This window comes from Callorhinchus milii, unplaced genomic scaffold, assembly GCF_018977255.1.
Source record: "Callorhinchus milii isolate IMCB2004 unplaced genomic scaffold, IMCB_Cmil_1.0 Scaffold79, whole genome shotgun sequence".
Lineage (NCBI taxonomy): Eukaryota > Metazoa > Chordata > Chondrichthyes > Chimaeriformes > Callorhinchidae > Callorhinchus > Callorhinchus milii.
This window is the reverse complement of record NW_024704820.1, coordinates 96,389-114,622: the sequence shown is the minus strand read 5'-3', so window position 1 is coordinate 114,622 and position 18,234 is coordinate 96,389. Positions and strand designations below refer to the sequence as shown.

Genomic DNA, 18,234 nt, shown 5'->3' with positions numbered 1-18,234 from the left:
GTGTAACTAATTTGAAGTACATTATAAATAGCAGCTGCTTTTATTTTCGCCGGAACAATATCAAGCTCAGTCTTTCTGCTTTTACCAAAACACAAAATTCCTAAACAGTACTTATGCAGCATAACATTTTAAACAGACAGCAGTAAAGTAGATATTTTGCACATTTTTTATTAAGAAAAACTCTTCATAAATGTATCCTTATTATTCTAAATCATTGCAACATGCCAAAGCAACCTCACAAAGATGTGTTTCACATTTTAATGGGCTTCTGATCAAGCAAGTTTTAATTGTTTTTCCTACCTACAATATAAATAGCCTTGGCAAGTTTCCGAATTTAAACTTTGTTTAAAAAAAGAAATTGCTCGGTCGGGTGTTTGTGCACAGCAATGTTCCACAAGCAGCAGTGAAGTGAAGTGAACGACCAATTTTATCTGGAGGATTGTTGGCCAGGAAGGTCACGGGGAGAGAAATTCCCTTCCCTTTTTGAACCGTGCCATTGGGATATTACGATTCACCAGAATGTTTAAATTAAGTTCCATTGTTCGTTTTATTTAAAATAAAAATTTTTCTTTTAAAGAAACGTTTTTAAAAACACAAAAATAGTCACCATCTAATGTCATTAAGTCGGCACAGATAGGCTGAAAATCCTTCAAAATTGCTTCATTTGAAAATGCACCATCTAAAGAGAATCCCAGCCTCGACGAACCATCTCAAATAATAATAATCCTTGCATTTGATATAGTGCCTCATTACATCATTGAGACATCTCAAAGTACATCATAGAATATACCGTAAAGTGAATTGACTACATATTTTGTGGGCGAAACGAGGCAGCCAATTGTGCACAGCAGTGTCCCACAAACAGTCATGGATTGAGAGACCAATTTTTTTTTGAAGGAATTATTAACCCCTGGAAAACCGATCTTCCAATCGACTAAGAACCGGGTTCCCACTTACTGCTATGTAAACAGAGGCATGTGGAGAAAGGAAATTTGCCCAATGTTTCGTCCTGCCAAGATCTACTAAAACTGGCTCAATTCACTAGTGGAGAAGACAGAAAGTGGAGAGAAGGCATTTGTTACATAGGAGATTTAGTGGAAAAGTTTTTACCTGGTAATAACTGCGGCATCAGCTCTTCCTCTTTTTCTTTCACCTTTATTTCCTGAAAACAAACATTAAGAAGTTGCCGCTCTTTATGTCCAATCAATTCAGGATTATGGAACAAACAAAAATATTAACTGGACATTAAAGTTTTAAAAAATTTCTATTAATTTAAATTCACTTCAGATAATAATCCTATAATAGTTTAATATAATAGAAGTTAACACTTGCATTTGATAGCAACTGTCGCAGGATTTACTGTGACTTGTAGCAACTGTATTTGTAGGCAAATGTGGCAGCCAGTTTGCATATAGCAACATCCCATAAATAGCCATGAAGTGATTGACCCAATTTTTTCTCAGGGATCGTTGGCCAAGACACCGAGAGAAACTCTCCTCTCTCCTCTCTTGTGCCATGGGATCTTTAATGTCCAATTGAACAGGCCGACAGGGCCTCGGTTTAACATCTCATCTGTAGCCTCTAACAAAGCCTTGACTGAACCCGCAAACTTCTGGTTCAGAGGCAAGAGTGGTACCAACCGAGCCAAGTTGGCATCTAAATTCATGGGCACAGAGTGGGGAAGAGAACGTAAAGGCATGTCTTATAATCATTTAAAAAAATACCTTGTGCGCCCAATAACAATTTGCACTAATAGAAGCATTGGTGGAGTCCTGTAGCTCAGTAGTTACAGCACTTGCTTCGATTGTTCGATTCCCGGCAGGGCAAAACGTTGGGCAAGTTTCCTTACTCCACATGCCTCTGTTTACCTAGCAGTAAGTAGGAACCTGGCTATTAGTCGATTGGTGGATCGCTTTGCCGGGGGTAATAATTCCTCAAAAAAAAATTCTTGAATTTCATATTGCGCATTATGTCTTCGAGACATCTCAAAGCACTTGAATATACTGTATTGAGAGGCGATGCTGTGCGCAATTGCTTGCTGCATTTTGCCCACAAAATATACAGTCAATTCACTTTACAGAATCTCTGTGAAGCGCTTTGAGACATCTCGAAGACGCGATAAGGCGCTATAACAAATGCAAGGAATATTATCACTATTGTCAGCTCTGCCAATTGTCAGGAAACTCAAGAGGGAATTAGTTCGCTATTTTACACAAAGCAATTGCAAGTTATGAGAGATTACTGTAAAAAAAAATAAGCTTAGGGACCGCAATGGTCTGCAATGGCCCTGTACGTTCTTGTGGTCAATTGGGAAAAAAATGGTGAAGATTGCAGAACACTGCCAATTAAGTGGGCTGGCAAACTGAATGCCAAGACCTGGCCTGGAACAGGTCTGAGACCTTCAATATTGCCAATATAGTGCTTGTAGCAGCAATTAGCTTGATATCTCCAACTTTTTTTTTAAAAAATGTGGTCAGTCAATCCACGACTGTTTGTGGGACACTGCTGTGTGCAATTTGCTGCCGTGTTTCGCCCACAAAATATACGGTCAATTCACTTTACAGTACATTCTGTGAAGTGCTTTGATACGTCTCGAAGACGTGGCAAGGCGCCATATCAAACGCAAGGATTATTATTATTATTATTGTCTGATGAAGGGAGTCTCGATCAGCGAGGCTTCCAGAGCAGTAGACGGACAATGATCCCAAATTAAAGCAACTTCTTTGAGGGGAATAACCTGAGAGAGTCACTGTAATATTTTGTTTTCAGGGAAATAACCTTGCCCTCCCCACACCCTTCCGGTCCCCCAATTACCTAGGTGTTTAGTTTCTTCAGTCTTAACGTAGACTGAAGAAACTAACCAAAACTAAGGGGCAAAATGGCGAAAAACTCTCCCATCAATGGTACAGCAGAACGAGCGAGGGACATGATGAAACAGGCTGGTCAGTGTTTTGCTGATTTCGCCAATTGTCGGGCAAAATAGACCCGTCTACTGCCTTTCATAGTGAGTTCCAACTGCAGTGGAGCCACATTTACAGCGCGCCATCAGTTTCACTTTTCTACTGAACACTCAACAACAACAGCAAGATTTCATTTATAGAGCGCCTTTCACGTCAGGAGGACGTCCCAAGGCGCTGGACAGTTGGGGAAGGAGGTGAGGAGGGAAGTGCAGTTGCCTCCAGCTCTGCACTGATAGATCGGATACCACAACTTTTTGAAGCAAACGGAGCAGAAAAGTCTGGTCTGCTGAAAGCAGTGAAAGATAAAGTCTGATTGCTGTTTAACCAGTGTTGCACGCACTGCTCAAGGAGCAGTTTTCAGGGTAAGGGGAAACAACAACAAAAAGCATTTTTACAGCATCCCACACAGGGTAGCGTCCCAGCGCAGGTAAATGGGACTGAATGGAATTGTTCTTCAAAAGAGCCAGTGCAGAAATCATGGGCCAAATGGCCTTCTTCTGCACTGTAAATTTCTACAGTCCCATTAAAGACATATTTCGTTGGCCTCCAGAACAATTTGTAAGTAATGTGGTGTGGCTCACGATTACTAATTTTGACTTACGCGAAGAAATTCCGAAAGCTTCCTTTCCACAAATTTGACTGGACACATTCATGTGCATCATTCCCCCAAGTCAGTATAAAAAGACACACACACGCACACACACGCTACACTGTGCAGAATCATAGGAATTGCAGTACGGGAACAGGCATTTAAGCTCATCAAGCCTATATCAGCGTTAGCTAGCTTATCCACCAGAGCCAATTTATTGTCAGGTCATAGTTTCTCAGAGATCCTTGACACACGATTAACCTCTGTGTGGTGGGGCGCGGGGGGGGGGGGGAAGTAATCCAAGGTCTTGTTTGCCTGTTCAGGAGGATGTTAAAGATCCCGTGGCATTCGAAAAGAGAAGGGAGTTCTCTGGGTGTCCTGGCCGATAATCCCCAAGGAGGAAAAAAAATTGTCCATCTGTTTCGTAGTTGTTTGCAGGAGATTACTGTGCAAATTAGAACATGGCTGTGTGCAATTGGCTGCCACATTTTACCCACAAATTATAGTCAATTCATTTTCCAGTATATTCCGTGAAACGCTTTAAAACGTCTCAACCTGATTGTTAGCCGATTGGTTTTTCTGGAGGTAATGATCGCTATAAAAAATAATAATTTGGTCACCCAATCTACAAATTTATGGGACACTGTTGTGCACAATTGGCTGCCGCGCTTCGCCCACAAAATATAGTCTCAACGGCATAAGGCGCTACATCAAATGCAAGGATATTATTATTAATAAATTGGCTGCCATGTTCACCTACAAATATAAAGTAATTTTATAGTTAGCAGCAGTCACCATGAAGTGCTTTGAGATGGTTGACATTGTAGGCATTCCAGAGAACGCAATTTACTCCAAAGAATCTCCAACAAAAGGACATTGATGTCTTCTAATTGTCGGGAAGAAATCTACCGAAGAACAGAGTTGTTGTATGTGGAACAAAACTGAAATTAGCAGATGGGAATTTACAGCAATGTTTTGGAGCTGGGAGGAGCCTATTTGTCACAATGAGGTTTTATTCCTTGTTCTTTGCCCTCCTCCTTGTTGACCAATGAAACATTATCTTTTGGCAACATCTCTATGCAAAGAATACAATTGCTGTCAACCGTGGCAGGACGCACCACTGATCCCATCTGGGTTGTGGTGTCTACTTCTCTAGTCTCCAACAAGCATTACCGCAGCATCGAAACGCCTTTCAAATCCAGATGTCACTGAAACAAAATCCCCCCCCTTCCGCGTCTCCCCAGGCACAACTGAAAACTCCCCAAACCACAACAATCTCATATTAAGGCAAACCATTTTGTGAATTAAGCGGGGCATTTTACACAGTGTTTAAAAGCACGCAAGGTGCCAAAATGTTTTTTTGCAAGACATCCCAGCGCCTTGGGTAATCCTCCTGACGTGAAAGACGCTATACAAATTAAATTTTGTTGCTGTTGTTTGTGCAACTGCCTTACAGAACCTTAGCGCGTGGGAGTCTTGCAACGTATTGGTTAGAGCATTCGCCTCGCAAGCGAGAGGACCTGGGTTCGATTTTCGGGCAGGGAGAAACCGTAGGCAAGTTTCCTTGCTCCACATGTCTCTGTTTACTTAGTTGGAAGTAAGTTGGAACCCAGTTGTTAGTCGATTGGGGATCACTTTTCCAGGGGTAATAATCCCTACAAAAAATAATAATAACATGGTCACCCAATCCACGACTATTTGTGAGACACTCTTTTGCACAATTGACTGCCGCGTTTCGCCCCAAAAATATACAGTTAATTCACTTTGCAATATAATTTGTGAAACGCTTTACTAAATAAAAAAAATCCTTGCATTTGATATAGCACTTTATCATGTAGTTGAGACATCTCAAAGCGCTTCAGACTGAACTGTAAAGTGCAGTGACTGTTTTGTGGGCGAAAGACTTCTTGAATATGTGATAAGGAGCTATATCAAATGCAAGGATTATTATTATATTTATTATTATTAAAAGCATGCAAAATGTTTGTGAGACAACCTTAGCATAAAGTGCTGGAGCAAATGGCACTTCCTGAAATCAAATTGTGGCGATGACATTGGGCTTTTCAACTGCAGATATGTGCCATTCCTCACAGAACTGAAAGTTCATAATGAGTCAGGGGAAAGTTTTAATGGAGCATCAGTTATGGATGTGAGAGAAAGAGAGAGAGAGAATATGCACTTATTAAATGTAGCCCAAGGCCTGCTCAGTATGAAAGAAGCCACTGAAACTTTTACCATTGGTTATTCCTCGAGCAACATGTGTCGAAGTATAAATGTCTTAGACACAGCATAGCCAACACATAACAGACAAACGTATGGATGATGAAAAGTAATCGGATTCTTTTCTCTTTAGATTTATTATTGGTTTCTAAATGGACTTCTTAAACCTACTCGTTGTCATAAGAGGTTTTAAAACAGGCCAATTTGTCTCACCATCGGTGGACAAGCTCTCAGCCTTTCTACTCACAGTCTCTGGAATTGTATCCCAGGGTCCCTCCGACTCACTCCGCTCGCTCCCCATCATCAAAGCCAACCTCAGGATTTGCCTCATGGACCATGTTTTCGGGCATCGTTCTCCCACCCAACCCTCATCAGCTCCCACCCACCTCAGGTGCCCAGCCAGCTGCGTGAAACATCTTCCTGATGTAAAAGGTACCATAAACATGTAAACTGCACCTTAAGACTGTATTGCATTAGGTATGTTGCATTGTTCGGTTGATGATTCTTCCCTTTTCAAATTGGGAAGGAGGGAAAGGAGAACAAAACAGGCAGTGTAATTCAAGCTTGATTTGCTTATACAGGGACAACGTCATGTGTCTTACTCACAACCTCTCTTTAAACTCCTGCCCTTTCACTCCAACAAATCTCCTCCATAACATGCAGCAGTTGCCAGCTAGTGCGATTCCTGCTGACACACTTACGGACGCATCAATTATGCAGTGAAATTTTTATCTGTTCCTGAAAATAATCTTTCACACGGGTCGGTGCGCAAAGAAAACAAGATGTGAAAATAGTCCCCACTGCTCTGAAATTCTCCATGTGCCTGACTCATCTCAAAGTACAGCAAATCGCTGTGTACCCACATAAATCACCTTGTACTTAACAAGTACAGATATAATCATAATATTTCACAGTAAAATCCTGTGCTTTAATGATGTCTTGATACCATGAAGTGCTCCGGAACACTACCCCGTGTGAAGAATGCTATATAAATGCAAGTTGTTGTTATTATCATAAGAAGCTAGATCTAAATGCAAGGATTATTATATTTTACAATCACCAATGCATTTGATAATCTATACACTTGATGCACCTACAAATTCAGTCACTGCACTTCACAGCAAAATTCTGCAAACAGTTTTGAGACATTTCAATAATGTGTTAAGTGCAAGGATTGTTATATTATTATTATTATAGCACCTCTAATATCATGTGACCATGCTTTTATTCCAATCAAATTTTCCAATCAAGGGCCGACCTGATGCCCATATCCAATAAAGAGGTTTCTGGTAGTCAAATTGATAGATATTGCTATATATTTGAAATAGCGTCTTATCCCATCGTTGAGACATCTCAAACCACTTCACAGATTATATTGTAAAGTGGATTGACCATGTATTTTGTGGGCGAAATGTGGCAGCCAGTTGCATACAGCAGTGTCCCCCAAACAGTCGTGGATTGAGTGACCCAATTTTTTTTGGGGGGGTCGGTTGGTGGTGGAGGAATTATTATCCAGGGAAAGTGATCCTCCAATCGACTAACAACTAGGGGAAAAAAAACTCATGTTTCTAAGCTATCTTTGAGATCACAGACTAATCAGCCATCGCAAGCTTGATATTGAAAAGCAGCTCCCCAAAGGCAGGGATAAGGCAGGCAGGGCAGAGGGATTGAATGGACACCTTGCTCCGAGAGCTGGTGCAGACTCAATGGGGGTGAACCTTCTGTGTCGTTCATTTCTACGATTCTAAGGTTTAGCTGAAGAGTTGCATTCCTTCAACAAAAGAGAAAGCATTTTTTAATCTACTATTTGCTAATCTCCATCACTCCATCATTAAATTAAGAACATGTGGAATGAATGCCAGCTACAATTACCTGTGACTGTTATCTTGTGTGTTTATGCAGCACAAACCTAGGCGTGATTTTAAAGTATTATTCGATTTGATAAATGCCATTGGTGGACAGGGTGGCACAGTAACTGTAGCCAAAGGATAGCAGTTATCCTGAACAACTTCTAAATGTAGTTACAAAGGTAAATAAGACTATAAAAAAGACCAATGAGATTTGGGGCTTTATATTCAGAGGAATAGAATATAAAAATGATGTTGAATTTATACAAAACCTTGGTCAGACCACATTTGGAGCATTATGTCCATCTCTGGTCACCTGACAACAAGAAGGATATAGCAGCAATTGAGAGAATACAGCATAAGTTTACTAGGATGATACCAGGGCTGGCAGTTTACTGCTATCAACAACAACAACCACCACCATTTATAAAGCGCCCTTCACGCGGGGTAGTGTCCCTGAGTGCTTGGATATCAGGATAGGGTGGGGTTTCTATAGGAGACATTTAAGAGAAATTTAAGAGGGAACCTAAAGGAGGTGCTTAACAGTATAGGGAAGTTTGAGAAGTTTAGCATAAATAGCCAGTTCCCACTTATTGGGGTATTTGTAAGCAGGGAACACAAGTATAAAATAGTGACTACATTTAGGAGGAACTACTTCATGCAGATAATGTGGAAACCATTGCCCAAACCAGTGGTTGAAACAAAAAGTACACATGCATCTAAGAGGAAGCTAGATGTACACATGAGAGAGAAGGGATCAAAAGGAATTGGGAGGGAGTACAGAGTGGGTTCATACTCCACACTCATGTGGAGTATGAACACTGGCACAGATTTGGGTTGAATGTCCCATTTCTGTGCAGTACAGTCTATGTAAATATTGGTTCAGGGAAGTAAAAATTTCCGGCGATGGGCGAAGACATTCTGAGAATAATAGAAATGTTGAAGTGTTGACAAAGAAGCACTAAAAAGAAACGAGGCCCCCAGTCCAGACAGATTGCGCAATAGGGTGCTTAAGAAGTGGAAAATGAAAGTCACATCCTAGCCAGGGAATGATTGTAAACAAACATGGTGCCTTGGATTGGAAAGAGGTAAATATAATCCCATATTTTATAAAAGGGGTCAAAAGACAACCGAGGTACATGCATAAGATGCACCATGCACACTGCATTTCCTACCAGCAGAAGATCAAATAGTTTAGCGAGTTTAGATGTATATAGTACATAACCATTTTTAAAAAAAAGTTGATTTTTTTTAATCATAGGCTCTGGCACAGTATATTATCCTATTACAATAATAACAATCCTAATATTTGTATAGCATCCTTCAGGTCAGGAAGACATCCCAAAGCGCTTCACAGATAGACTGTAAAGTGGAATGACTGTGTATTTTTTTTTTTGGGGGGGGGGGGCGGTGTAACGCAAGAGTCAATTGCACACAGCAATGTCCCACAAACAGTAGTGGAGTGAGTGACCCATTTTGTTTGGGGGTGGGGGGGGAGGGGGGATTGTTGGCCAGGACACTGGAAGAAAATCAAACTCCCTTTGCTTTTTGAATAAACCAATGGGATCTTTAACATCCACTAAACAGGCAGATGGGACCCGGGTTAATGCCGTCCTTATCCATGGTTTTATTCTACATTACACATGGTCCTACAAGCCAAACTCCAGGAAAATCCTAAGGGAGCTCAGCGCCCTGCTTTCCTGTGGTATGAAGGGAGTCTGGATTGTCAGTACAATAAATTACCACCAGGCAATGGGAGAAGATGTCATTGCTGGGGGGTGGGGGGGGGGGGGGGAGAGAAGGGAGGGGAATTGCCTCATGACTGGGTTTGTACCCACATTCTTAGGACATTTTCCTTTCACTCCTCTCCCGGCTTCTCCCCCTCCCTTCAAATCAAAGAGGGCGAAAGGTATTATTCAGATGGTTTTTTTTGTGAAGGATATCCTCCGACCTAATTTGAATGAGAAACCTCAGTGGCAGCTGCAGGAAGGAAGAAAAGCTGGTCACCCCCTCCCTCCCTCCCTCTCTCTCTACCCACCCACCCACACCCATACCCAGGCCTGTGAGCCAACGCCTGGCACAGGGTCTCTGCAAACACCGGCGGTAATGCCAGGGGGGGCACCGCGCCCATTCCGCAGGTTTCCTTTCACTCACTCTCACTGGAGAGGAGAGATTTCATGCCAAACAGCAAACAAAAGCCGGGCGGGCGGGTGGGCGGGCGGTCAGGGCAAGTCAGGGCTTTTTTTAAAAAAAATATTTATATTCAAAAAATAAGAACAGAAGGGATAAAGGAATAACAACACCCACCTCTGCCTCCCTCCCTCCCTCCCTCACTAACCAGAGAGAGAGATCAATGCAACAAAACCAAGGTATTGGGTCAGGTTCAGTCAATGTTTTTTTAAAAAAGAAAAGAAAAAACAAATAAAAACACAAGGAATAAAAACCACTCACCTCTGGAGAGACGTACGAGACGAAGGAGGGTTTAGCAGTTTTCCCACTGCCAGACCCCAGACTCAGCATTGTCCCTGCGCTCCCCCCACTGTGTGTGAGTCTCTGGGTTACTCTGTAGCCACCCCCCGTGTGTGTGAGCGTTACTCTGTACCCACCCCGTGTGAGTGTGAGCGTTACTCTGTACCCACCCCGTGTGTGTGTGTTGCTCTGTACCCCCCCCCCCGTGTGAGTGTGTGTGTGTGTTACTCTGTAGCCCACCGTGTGTGTTACTCTGTACCCACCCCGTGTGTGTGTGTTACTCTGTACCCACCCCCCGTGTGTGTGTGTTACTCTGTACCCACCCCCCCGTGTGTGTGTGTTACTCTGTACCCACCCCCGTGTGTGAGGGTTACTCTGTACCCACCCCCCGTGTGTGAGGGTTACTCTGTACCCACCCCGTGTGTGTGTGTTACTCTGTACCCACCCCGTGTGTGTGTGTTACTCTGTACCCACCCCGTGTGTGTGTGTTACTCTGTACCCACCCCCCGTGTGTGTGTGTGTGTTACTCTGTACCCAGTCCGTGTGTGTTACTCTGTACCCACCCCCTGGGTGTGTGTTACTCTGTACCCCGTGTGTGAGGGTTACTCTGTACCCACCCCCTGTGTGTGTGAGGGTTACTCTGTACCCCCCCTGTGTGTGTGAGGGTTACTCTGTACCCTTGTGTGAGTGCTCTGTACCCCCAGTGTGTGTGTGAGTGAGTGCTGCTCTGTACCCCTGTGTGTGTGAGTGCTCTGTACCCCCAGTGTGTGTGTGAGTGAGTGAGTGCTGCTCTGTACCCCCAGTGTGTGTGTGTGTGAGTGAGTGCTGCTCTGTACCCCCAGTGTGTGTGTGTGTGAGTGCTCTGTACCCCCAGTGTGTGTGTGTGAGTGATGCTCTGTACCCCCAGTGTGTGTGTGAGTGAGTGAGTGCTGCTCTGTACCCCCAGTGTGTGTGTGTGTGTGAGTGCTCTGTACCCCCAGTGTGTGAGTGAGTGTGTGAGTGTTGCTCTACAGTCAGAGCTCAGGCGGCAGCGACTCCACTTGTATCCGTCTCCTCTCCCTCTCGCCTCCCATTGGCGGCCCAGTCGTCGCAACGTTCCACTTCGCGACACACTCGCCGCCTGATTGGCCGACTCGCCCGTCAATCACCCCACCCACGGCTCGGCCCCGCCCACCCCCTGTGAGTCTTCCTTTTAACCCCTTTCCCTCCAGTTGAGGACCTGAAGGAGTGGTCAGTGAGTGACTCCTCTCTCCCCCCAGTGACTGCTCTCGCACCCCCAGCCCCAGTGCAGCTGCAGGTTTGAGTGATCCAGGCAGGTCCTCAGCAGTCCAGGACACTGCTGATGGCAGCCCAGGACTTGGCCGGGCAGACCGGTCACTGCGAGCACAGATGCTCCACCTTCAGCTCCTGTTAATAATAATAATAATAATAATAATCCTTGCATTTGATATAGCGCTTTTCACGTCGGGAGGACGTCCCAAAGCGCTTCACAGAACACACTGTAAAGTGAATTGACTGTATATTTGTGGGTGAACGCGGCAGCCAATTGCGCACAGCAATGTCCCACAAACAGTCGTGGATTGAAAATGACCAATATATTATTGTTTTTTGGTTTTGGAGGGATTATTATTAGGCTCCGTGTGGAGTAAGGAAACTTGCCCAAGGTTTCGCCCTCTGCCTGGAATTGAACTCAGGTCTCTCGCTGGCAAAGCGAGTGCTCTAACCACTGAGCTACGGGACTCCACAGTTAACAGTTAACCCCGCAAGCCCCAAAGGATAAGGTGGTCCGAGCTGGACAAGCAGCGGGAAAGCTCGCCAGGCAACGCTGTCAATGCCCGCTATGCGGCTTTAGCTGGTTAGGCTCCGGCAAGAGGACCCGGGTTCGATTCCCGGGCAGAGCAAAACGTTACGCAATTTTCCTGACGCGACGCACCTCCATTTACATAGCAGTAACTAGGAATCTGGATGTTAGTCGATTGGCGGATCGCTTTTCTGGGGATAAAAATAATCCCTTAATAAAAATGATCATAATTTGGTCACACACTCCACGACTGTTCGTCAACACGCAATTGACTGCCGCGCTTCACCCACAAAATAGTCAATTCACTTTGCAGTACATTCTCAGACGCGATAAGGTGCTATATCAATGCAAGGATTATTATTATTAATATTTACCCACGAAAGTTAGGCCAGAATCCTTATCAGGAACCCTCTGCTGTGTGCAGAAAATTTCACAACACTGCAACACCTCAAGACAATTTCTTTCATTTCAAAATCTTTTTTAAAATAGGAATTTAGCAATACTTTTGTGTTTTAAAAATGTAAATTTCCCTTCCCAAATACCCCCCTCCAAATTTCTTAATCACATCCAAAAACATTTTTTAAAAATCAACACGACTCAAAACATTGTGGGAGGAAAGAGGTTTAAAGATTAACATTTTATGAAATCTAATAATCACTGTAATATTTGACATTTAGATATAAAATACATACCAAGATTGGGAACAAATTATGGATAAAGACATCAATTCACTTTACAGTATATTCTGTGAAGCACTTTGAAACATCTTGGGGATGTGATAAGGCGCGACATCAAATGCAAGGATTATTATTAAGTGCAGGAACAGTGTGTAAATAAATAACGTCAAAGGATGGAACAGATCCAAAAAAATAAAAAAAACTAGAGATTGCTGTGTGCAAACTGGCTGACGTGTTTCGCGCACAAAATATACAGCCAATCCACATTACGGTGTGTCCTGTGAAGGAAATGCTTTGAGACATCTCAATGACATGATAAGGTGCTATATCAAATGCAAGGATTATTATTATTATTATTACCTCTCACTTGGTAGCACCCTCAGCTCTGCGTCAGAGGTCCTGCCATGGGGACTCAAGTTCATATTCCAGGGAAATACTAGTTAAGCATTAATAAGCCTGGTAACATTCCTACATAAATGGTAACCATTTGGTTGAGTCACTGAAGAGTGACATCAGTGCTCCAGGGTTACTGTGGGGGAAACATTAACCAGGAATACTGCTGATGCTATCCAAGTTTGAATTTCAGTCTATGTATAAGTAGTTTCAGTGGGACAGTCTCAGAAGAGGAGAGAATGTAATGAGAGGGAAACAATAAACATTCTTTATTTTGCTCTCGGAAGAACTACACCAACGTTCATTACAACAATGCCTTGTATTTATTATAGCCCTCTTCCTGCAGGGTACCGTCTCGGAATACTTAACAGTGGGGGAGCTTGACACCAAGCCGAGGGGAAGGTCACTGTAAGCACGATTGAAGAGGAAAATCTTCAGACATGATCTGAAAAAGGAGGGGCTAAGGCAGAGGGATTGAGAGAGGAAGTTCCAAAGTTTCAGGGTGTAGTGGCTGAAAGTATGGTTGTCGATGGTGGAGCGGAAGGAACAAGGGACAAGCAGGAGGCTGGAGTCATCTAAGTGGAGGTGGCGGATGGTGGAGAGGGGAGTAAGCCAGTCGGAAAGGTAGGGAAGTGCTAGAGCATGACGGGATTTGTAGTGTGAGGATTGGTGTGATGGGAGTACGGAGTTTAGAGTGGATGATTATATGGGCAGTGGAGTTCTGAAATAGTTGGATTTTGTGGACAGTAGAGCGAGAGAGATCAGTGAAGAGGGCATTGGAATAGTTGAGGCGGGAAGTAACTAAAGCATGGATGAGCGTATTGACTGCATTGGGTGTGAGGTACGTTCGGAGGTGACAATATGACGGAAAGCGGTGTTGGTTAGGGACCAGATGTGGGGTCGGAAGGACAGCTGGGGATCGAACCTTACACCTAGGTTACATACAGGTTTGATAAGTATTAGGGAAAGTCCGGGGAGGTTGAGGAAGTCAGAACTGCAGGAGAGAAGACATTGACAGGAGCCAAGGAGTATGGCTTCTCATTAACATTCAGCCGCAGGTTTAGGATTTTGGAGGTCTTGATGACGTCCGACAGAACATCAGTGGACCTGGAGTCTCAGCTGGATGAGGAAAGTAGATTTGGGTATCATCCGCATACATGGGGAAGTTTACCCTGTGTCTGCAGATGACGTCGGCAAGAGAGAGCATGTAAATGAGGAAAAGAAACATGGAGCCTTTATTACTGCGCAGGGGCAGGAAGAAAAACATCTCAGAAGAGGAGCACATAGTCCCAGGTCACACTTTTACATGTCTGCAACAGTCTCAGGTATTCTATTACGTTGGAGAGCCAGCAGAGCTGGAGGCGTCTTTAACCAACAACACTCATGGTTTGTCTGTGTGTGTGTTGTCAGGAATGGATCAGAGAACACAGAATCCCATGTTGTGCAGCTGTTTTCAAGATCAGTCTTGACAGAAGGCAAATCATTTTTCTCTTCCAAAGTTTTTTTTTTGCAGATTCAGATTCTGATCCGAAGCTATGCAAGTCTCTGCACTACCACATGCCCCTTAATGTCAGTGTGTTGTGTTAGTAATTTGTGGCCATAAGGACTGTCCCTAAAATTCAAACCCCTTTTAATGCCCCTATCCTTCCTTATTGATTCAACAATGCATTATATTACAATGCAGCCAGTTCACAATACAAAAAATATCACCTGAATCCAGATTTATGTTGACTGAGAAGTTTCTGATTAGCACTTATGGATTAAATTGCACTAGTTATTGTAGAGCAGTTTCGCTCACAAAATATAGTCAATTCATTTTACAGTATATTCTATGAAGCGCTCTGAGATACAAAATACAAAAAATATTTGTACAGCACCTTTCACATCGGGAGGACATCCTAAGGCGCTGGTTGTCTTGAAGACCTGTTAAGGCACTAAATCAAATGCAAGGATTATTATTATTAATGAATAGGGTTAACGAATAGGGTTGTCCTAGATAAGCAAGAGATGAGTGTTCACAATGATAATAGGTTTTAGCTGTTGTGCTCCAGGAACACAATCCACCCTCTGGGATCCCAAGACTTGACCTTTGCCTAATTACCTTTGCCTTGGATTAGATAAACAGGGTGTGTCCCTCGAGGGAAATAGTGAATATTCTATAATCAAACAGAAACCAAACTGTATGTGGAGCTCTCGATTGTTTAGTTTGGAATTAAGACTCTCTTAACTATGGGTTTGCACGTGTATCAGACACCACTCAGAATAAAAATAACTCATTGTGTGAGACATTTTGACATTATCAAATCAAGTGTGTTTATCCCTTCATTCTCCTAGTTTCTCCAGTGTAAAGGACGCTCCATCAAATGCAAGTTGTTGGTGGTGGTAGTTTGTTCGAAGTTATAAGTGGAGAGAAAACAGGAGTGTATGACTGACCAGTAAAGGTTAGATGGCACTAAAGAAAAAAAAAGCTATGTGGAGAGGTACAGGAGAAAGAAATTAAATAGTAGAAGGAACTCAGATTATAAACTCATCCTTCTGGTCTGCCCTGGCCAGTCCTGCCGATAAGCCAGGCTGACTGATCTGTCATCAGAGTCCTGCAGACCTGCCTCGCTCAGGAACCACACTACCAACTTTGCCACAGGGAGTGGATTCAATTCTGACATTCCTTTGACAAGCACATCATGTCAGAGCCACCTCACTTACCATCTTCCTCCCACCCCCCAGGACTGTAACAAACATTAGCACAGAATGTCCCTCTAGTTTTACTTTTTTTTTTAAAAAAAAGGTACGTGGAGTATGGTTTGCCTTTCTGTATAAAATCCTGAAATAGCAGCAGCAAAGATATATCAGTTAATTCCTGCTAACATTATGTCTGTTAAGCACCCCCCCTACCTCTCTGACCTCTCTCCTCAAAACAGTACCCGTTGCCTTCGTTCCTCTGGGTCTGGCCTCCTCCTCGTCCCCCGCTCCACCCTCGGCGACTGTGCCTTCAGCCACTGTGCCCCGAGGGTCTGGAACTGCCTTCCTCACTCCCTTCGTCTCGCTCCCTCCCTTCCCATTTTCAGGTCTCTGCTGAAGACCTTTCTTTTCGACCGCGCCTTTGGTCACCTTCCTCCGCTTCCCCCCGGCTCGGTCCCGGGATCCATTACTGTAAAGCGCTCTGATATGCCGTCCAGCGTGGAGGACTCTATATAAATCCAAGTTATTGTTGTAATTCTATTATTATAAATAAAGGATGAGTACACACACACCCAGACATACACAGAGTGAAACTGACACTAGTTTCCTCAAGGGATCATTTGTTTAACATTTTACTAAACTCTACAGATTGAATGTACGTATTTACACTGAATTAAACTAAATACAAGTACTGTACAAGCCACCCTTTTTCCAAATGGTCAAACAAAGTCTTGCAAATGTGAATCTCTCTTATCTCTAAAGCTATTCCAGCCAATAGAACATTATCATTTAACACCAAGATTTTTTTTAAAATAAATTTATTAAAAAAAATCTTTTAATAGATTACATTCTAGTGGCTGGAATAGCTTTAGAGATGAGAAGGTTCATGTTTACGAGACTTGGTTTAGCCACTTGGGGAAAAGATGGCTCGTGTGTGCATTTTGATATTTCCGGATGAAACAAAATCAGGTCAAACTTCATCAAGTCAGTCCAAAGATTTGAATACAAACTAAAAAAATTTAAAGTCTTCATTGCAATTTTTCTGCCTTTTTCATAAGTACTTGGGCTGAATGAGCTGAACTAAACAACAACTTGCATTTGTATAGTGCCCCCCACACATGGTAGTGTCCCAGAGCACTTTAACAGAGAGAGGATGTGCAAACATTGCTCCGTGGCTCGCTCCAAAGATACCCATTGGTTAGACTAAATAATTCTATGCATAGCTGTATTTGACAATGTGCCCAAGATAGCCAGCTTGTGACCTGGAAGAAACTCGAGTCTGAGTATAATAATAATATCAGTCAAGTATCAGTATTGAGTATCAGTCAAGACCAAGATAGTGACCTTAGCACAACATTCAATCCAACTTGGGAAACAGTGCTGGTACATAAACAAACCTTGATATGACAACTTTAAACTGGGCACGTCAAGCTTAGTAAAGTTAGACTAGGACAGGGGAAAAAGCACAAGGTTAAGGTTATATCAGCTGAGGATAAATGGGCATCCTTCAAAAATACTGTGTGGAGCATGCATAAGGGAAGCAAACAGGGTAAATGAAATAAAAATGCTCAAATGGATGAATAGGGATTTTTAAAAAAGATTTACACAACTTTACGGAACAAGGAACTCCCACCACACACTGATAAACACGTTAATGCCTGTAATGTCTTATATGGCTGAGAAATGAAATTCAAAGCCTTCCAAGCAGCTTCATAGTAGTGTAGCCTCAATCAGAACCAGTTCTGGATTTACAGGATGAAGGGGAGAAAAGCACGTACAATGGTCATGTGTTTCAGCATTAAATTGCACTCACTGCTGAAGCAGCAAGCATAGCTAACGCAGCTGTCAATGCACATTTAGGAACAGAAGACATGCCTCACTACATTGAAAACACTGCAGCTACATTTGCTCTCCTGTAAGACAGCTGCAGAACTCTTAAGAAGCAATTTCACAGCTTTAACTGAAGGGAGCTGAGCAATTCTTAAAAGCCCCATTGTTTTTAGTTGACAAGCATTCAACACCGGCATTTTGGATCAGCAACAAATAATTTGTAGTCAATTCTCCAGTCCAAACAAAGCACCTTTGCTTGCAGGATTGTGACATCTTCCATCAAAATCAAAATCCAGTGAATCAGATGGTCACAAAGGACTACGCAGTTACAGTTTAACGTAGCACACACTGCTCTTCTGAAAACCAGACAGTGTCAGACATTGTCTTGGTCAACATATAGGAAATGATTCCTGGATAAATACAGTTCTTGAAACCAGAATCCTGAATTGACCAACGAAAGAGAAATGAAACTAAAATATACTATTTGAGAGAAACTTGATGTTAACTTGCAAAACCAAAAATCTGAAGACAATGTATAGATTAAAAAATAAATTCTTGCTGTAAGAGGTGTTGCCGATGGAGAAGTCATAAGAGCAAAAACTAACATTATTATAGTGCCTTATTGTGTCAAAAAGGTATTTTGTAGACAATTGCAGCAGTCATATTGTGCACATTCAGGTCCCACTGCTAGTCAGGTGGATTTTTACTGAGGATACAGGGAGAAAATATTTTTCTCTTTTAAAATTGTCACGATATCTTTAATATCCAC

The 18,234-nt window shown here is 42.8% G+C and overlaps 1 protein-coding gene across 3 annotated transcripts in view; it reads right to left on the bottom strand.

The window, feature by feature from the left end:
* mtmr12 (myotubularin related protein 12) overlaps positions 1 to 10,279 on the bottom strand; it is a 31,218-nt gene extending 20,939 nt beyond the window's left edge. For all 3 annotated transcript variants that reach the window (XM_007897159.2, XM_007897161.2, XM_042345712.1), the window contains exons 1-2: positions 10,068 to 10,279; positions 1,111 to 1,162 (exon numbers count right to left, since the gene is read on the bottom strand). In XM_007897159.2, the coding sequence (XP_007895350.1) occupies positions 1,111 to 1,162; positions 10,068 to 10,136 (121 nt within the window). In that variant the 5' untranslated portion in view covers positions 10,137 to 10,279. The remainder of the gene's footprint in view (positions 1 to 1,110; positions 1,163 to 10,067) is intronic.
* Between the last annotated feature and the right edge of the window lie 7,955 nt (positions 10,280 to 18,234).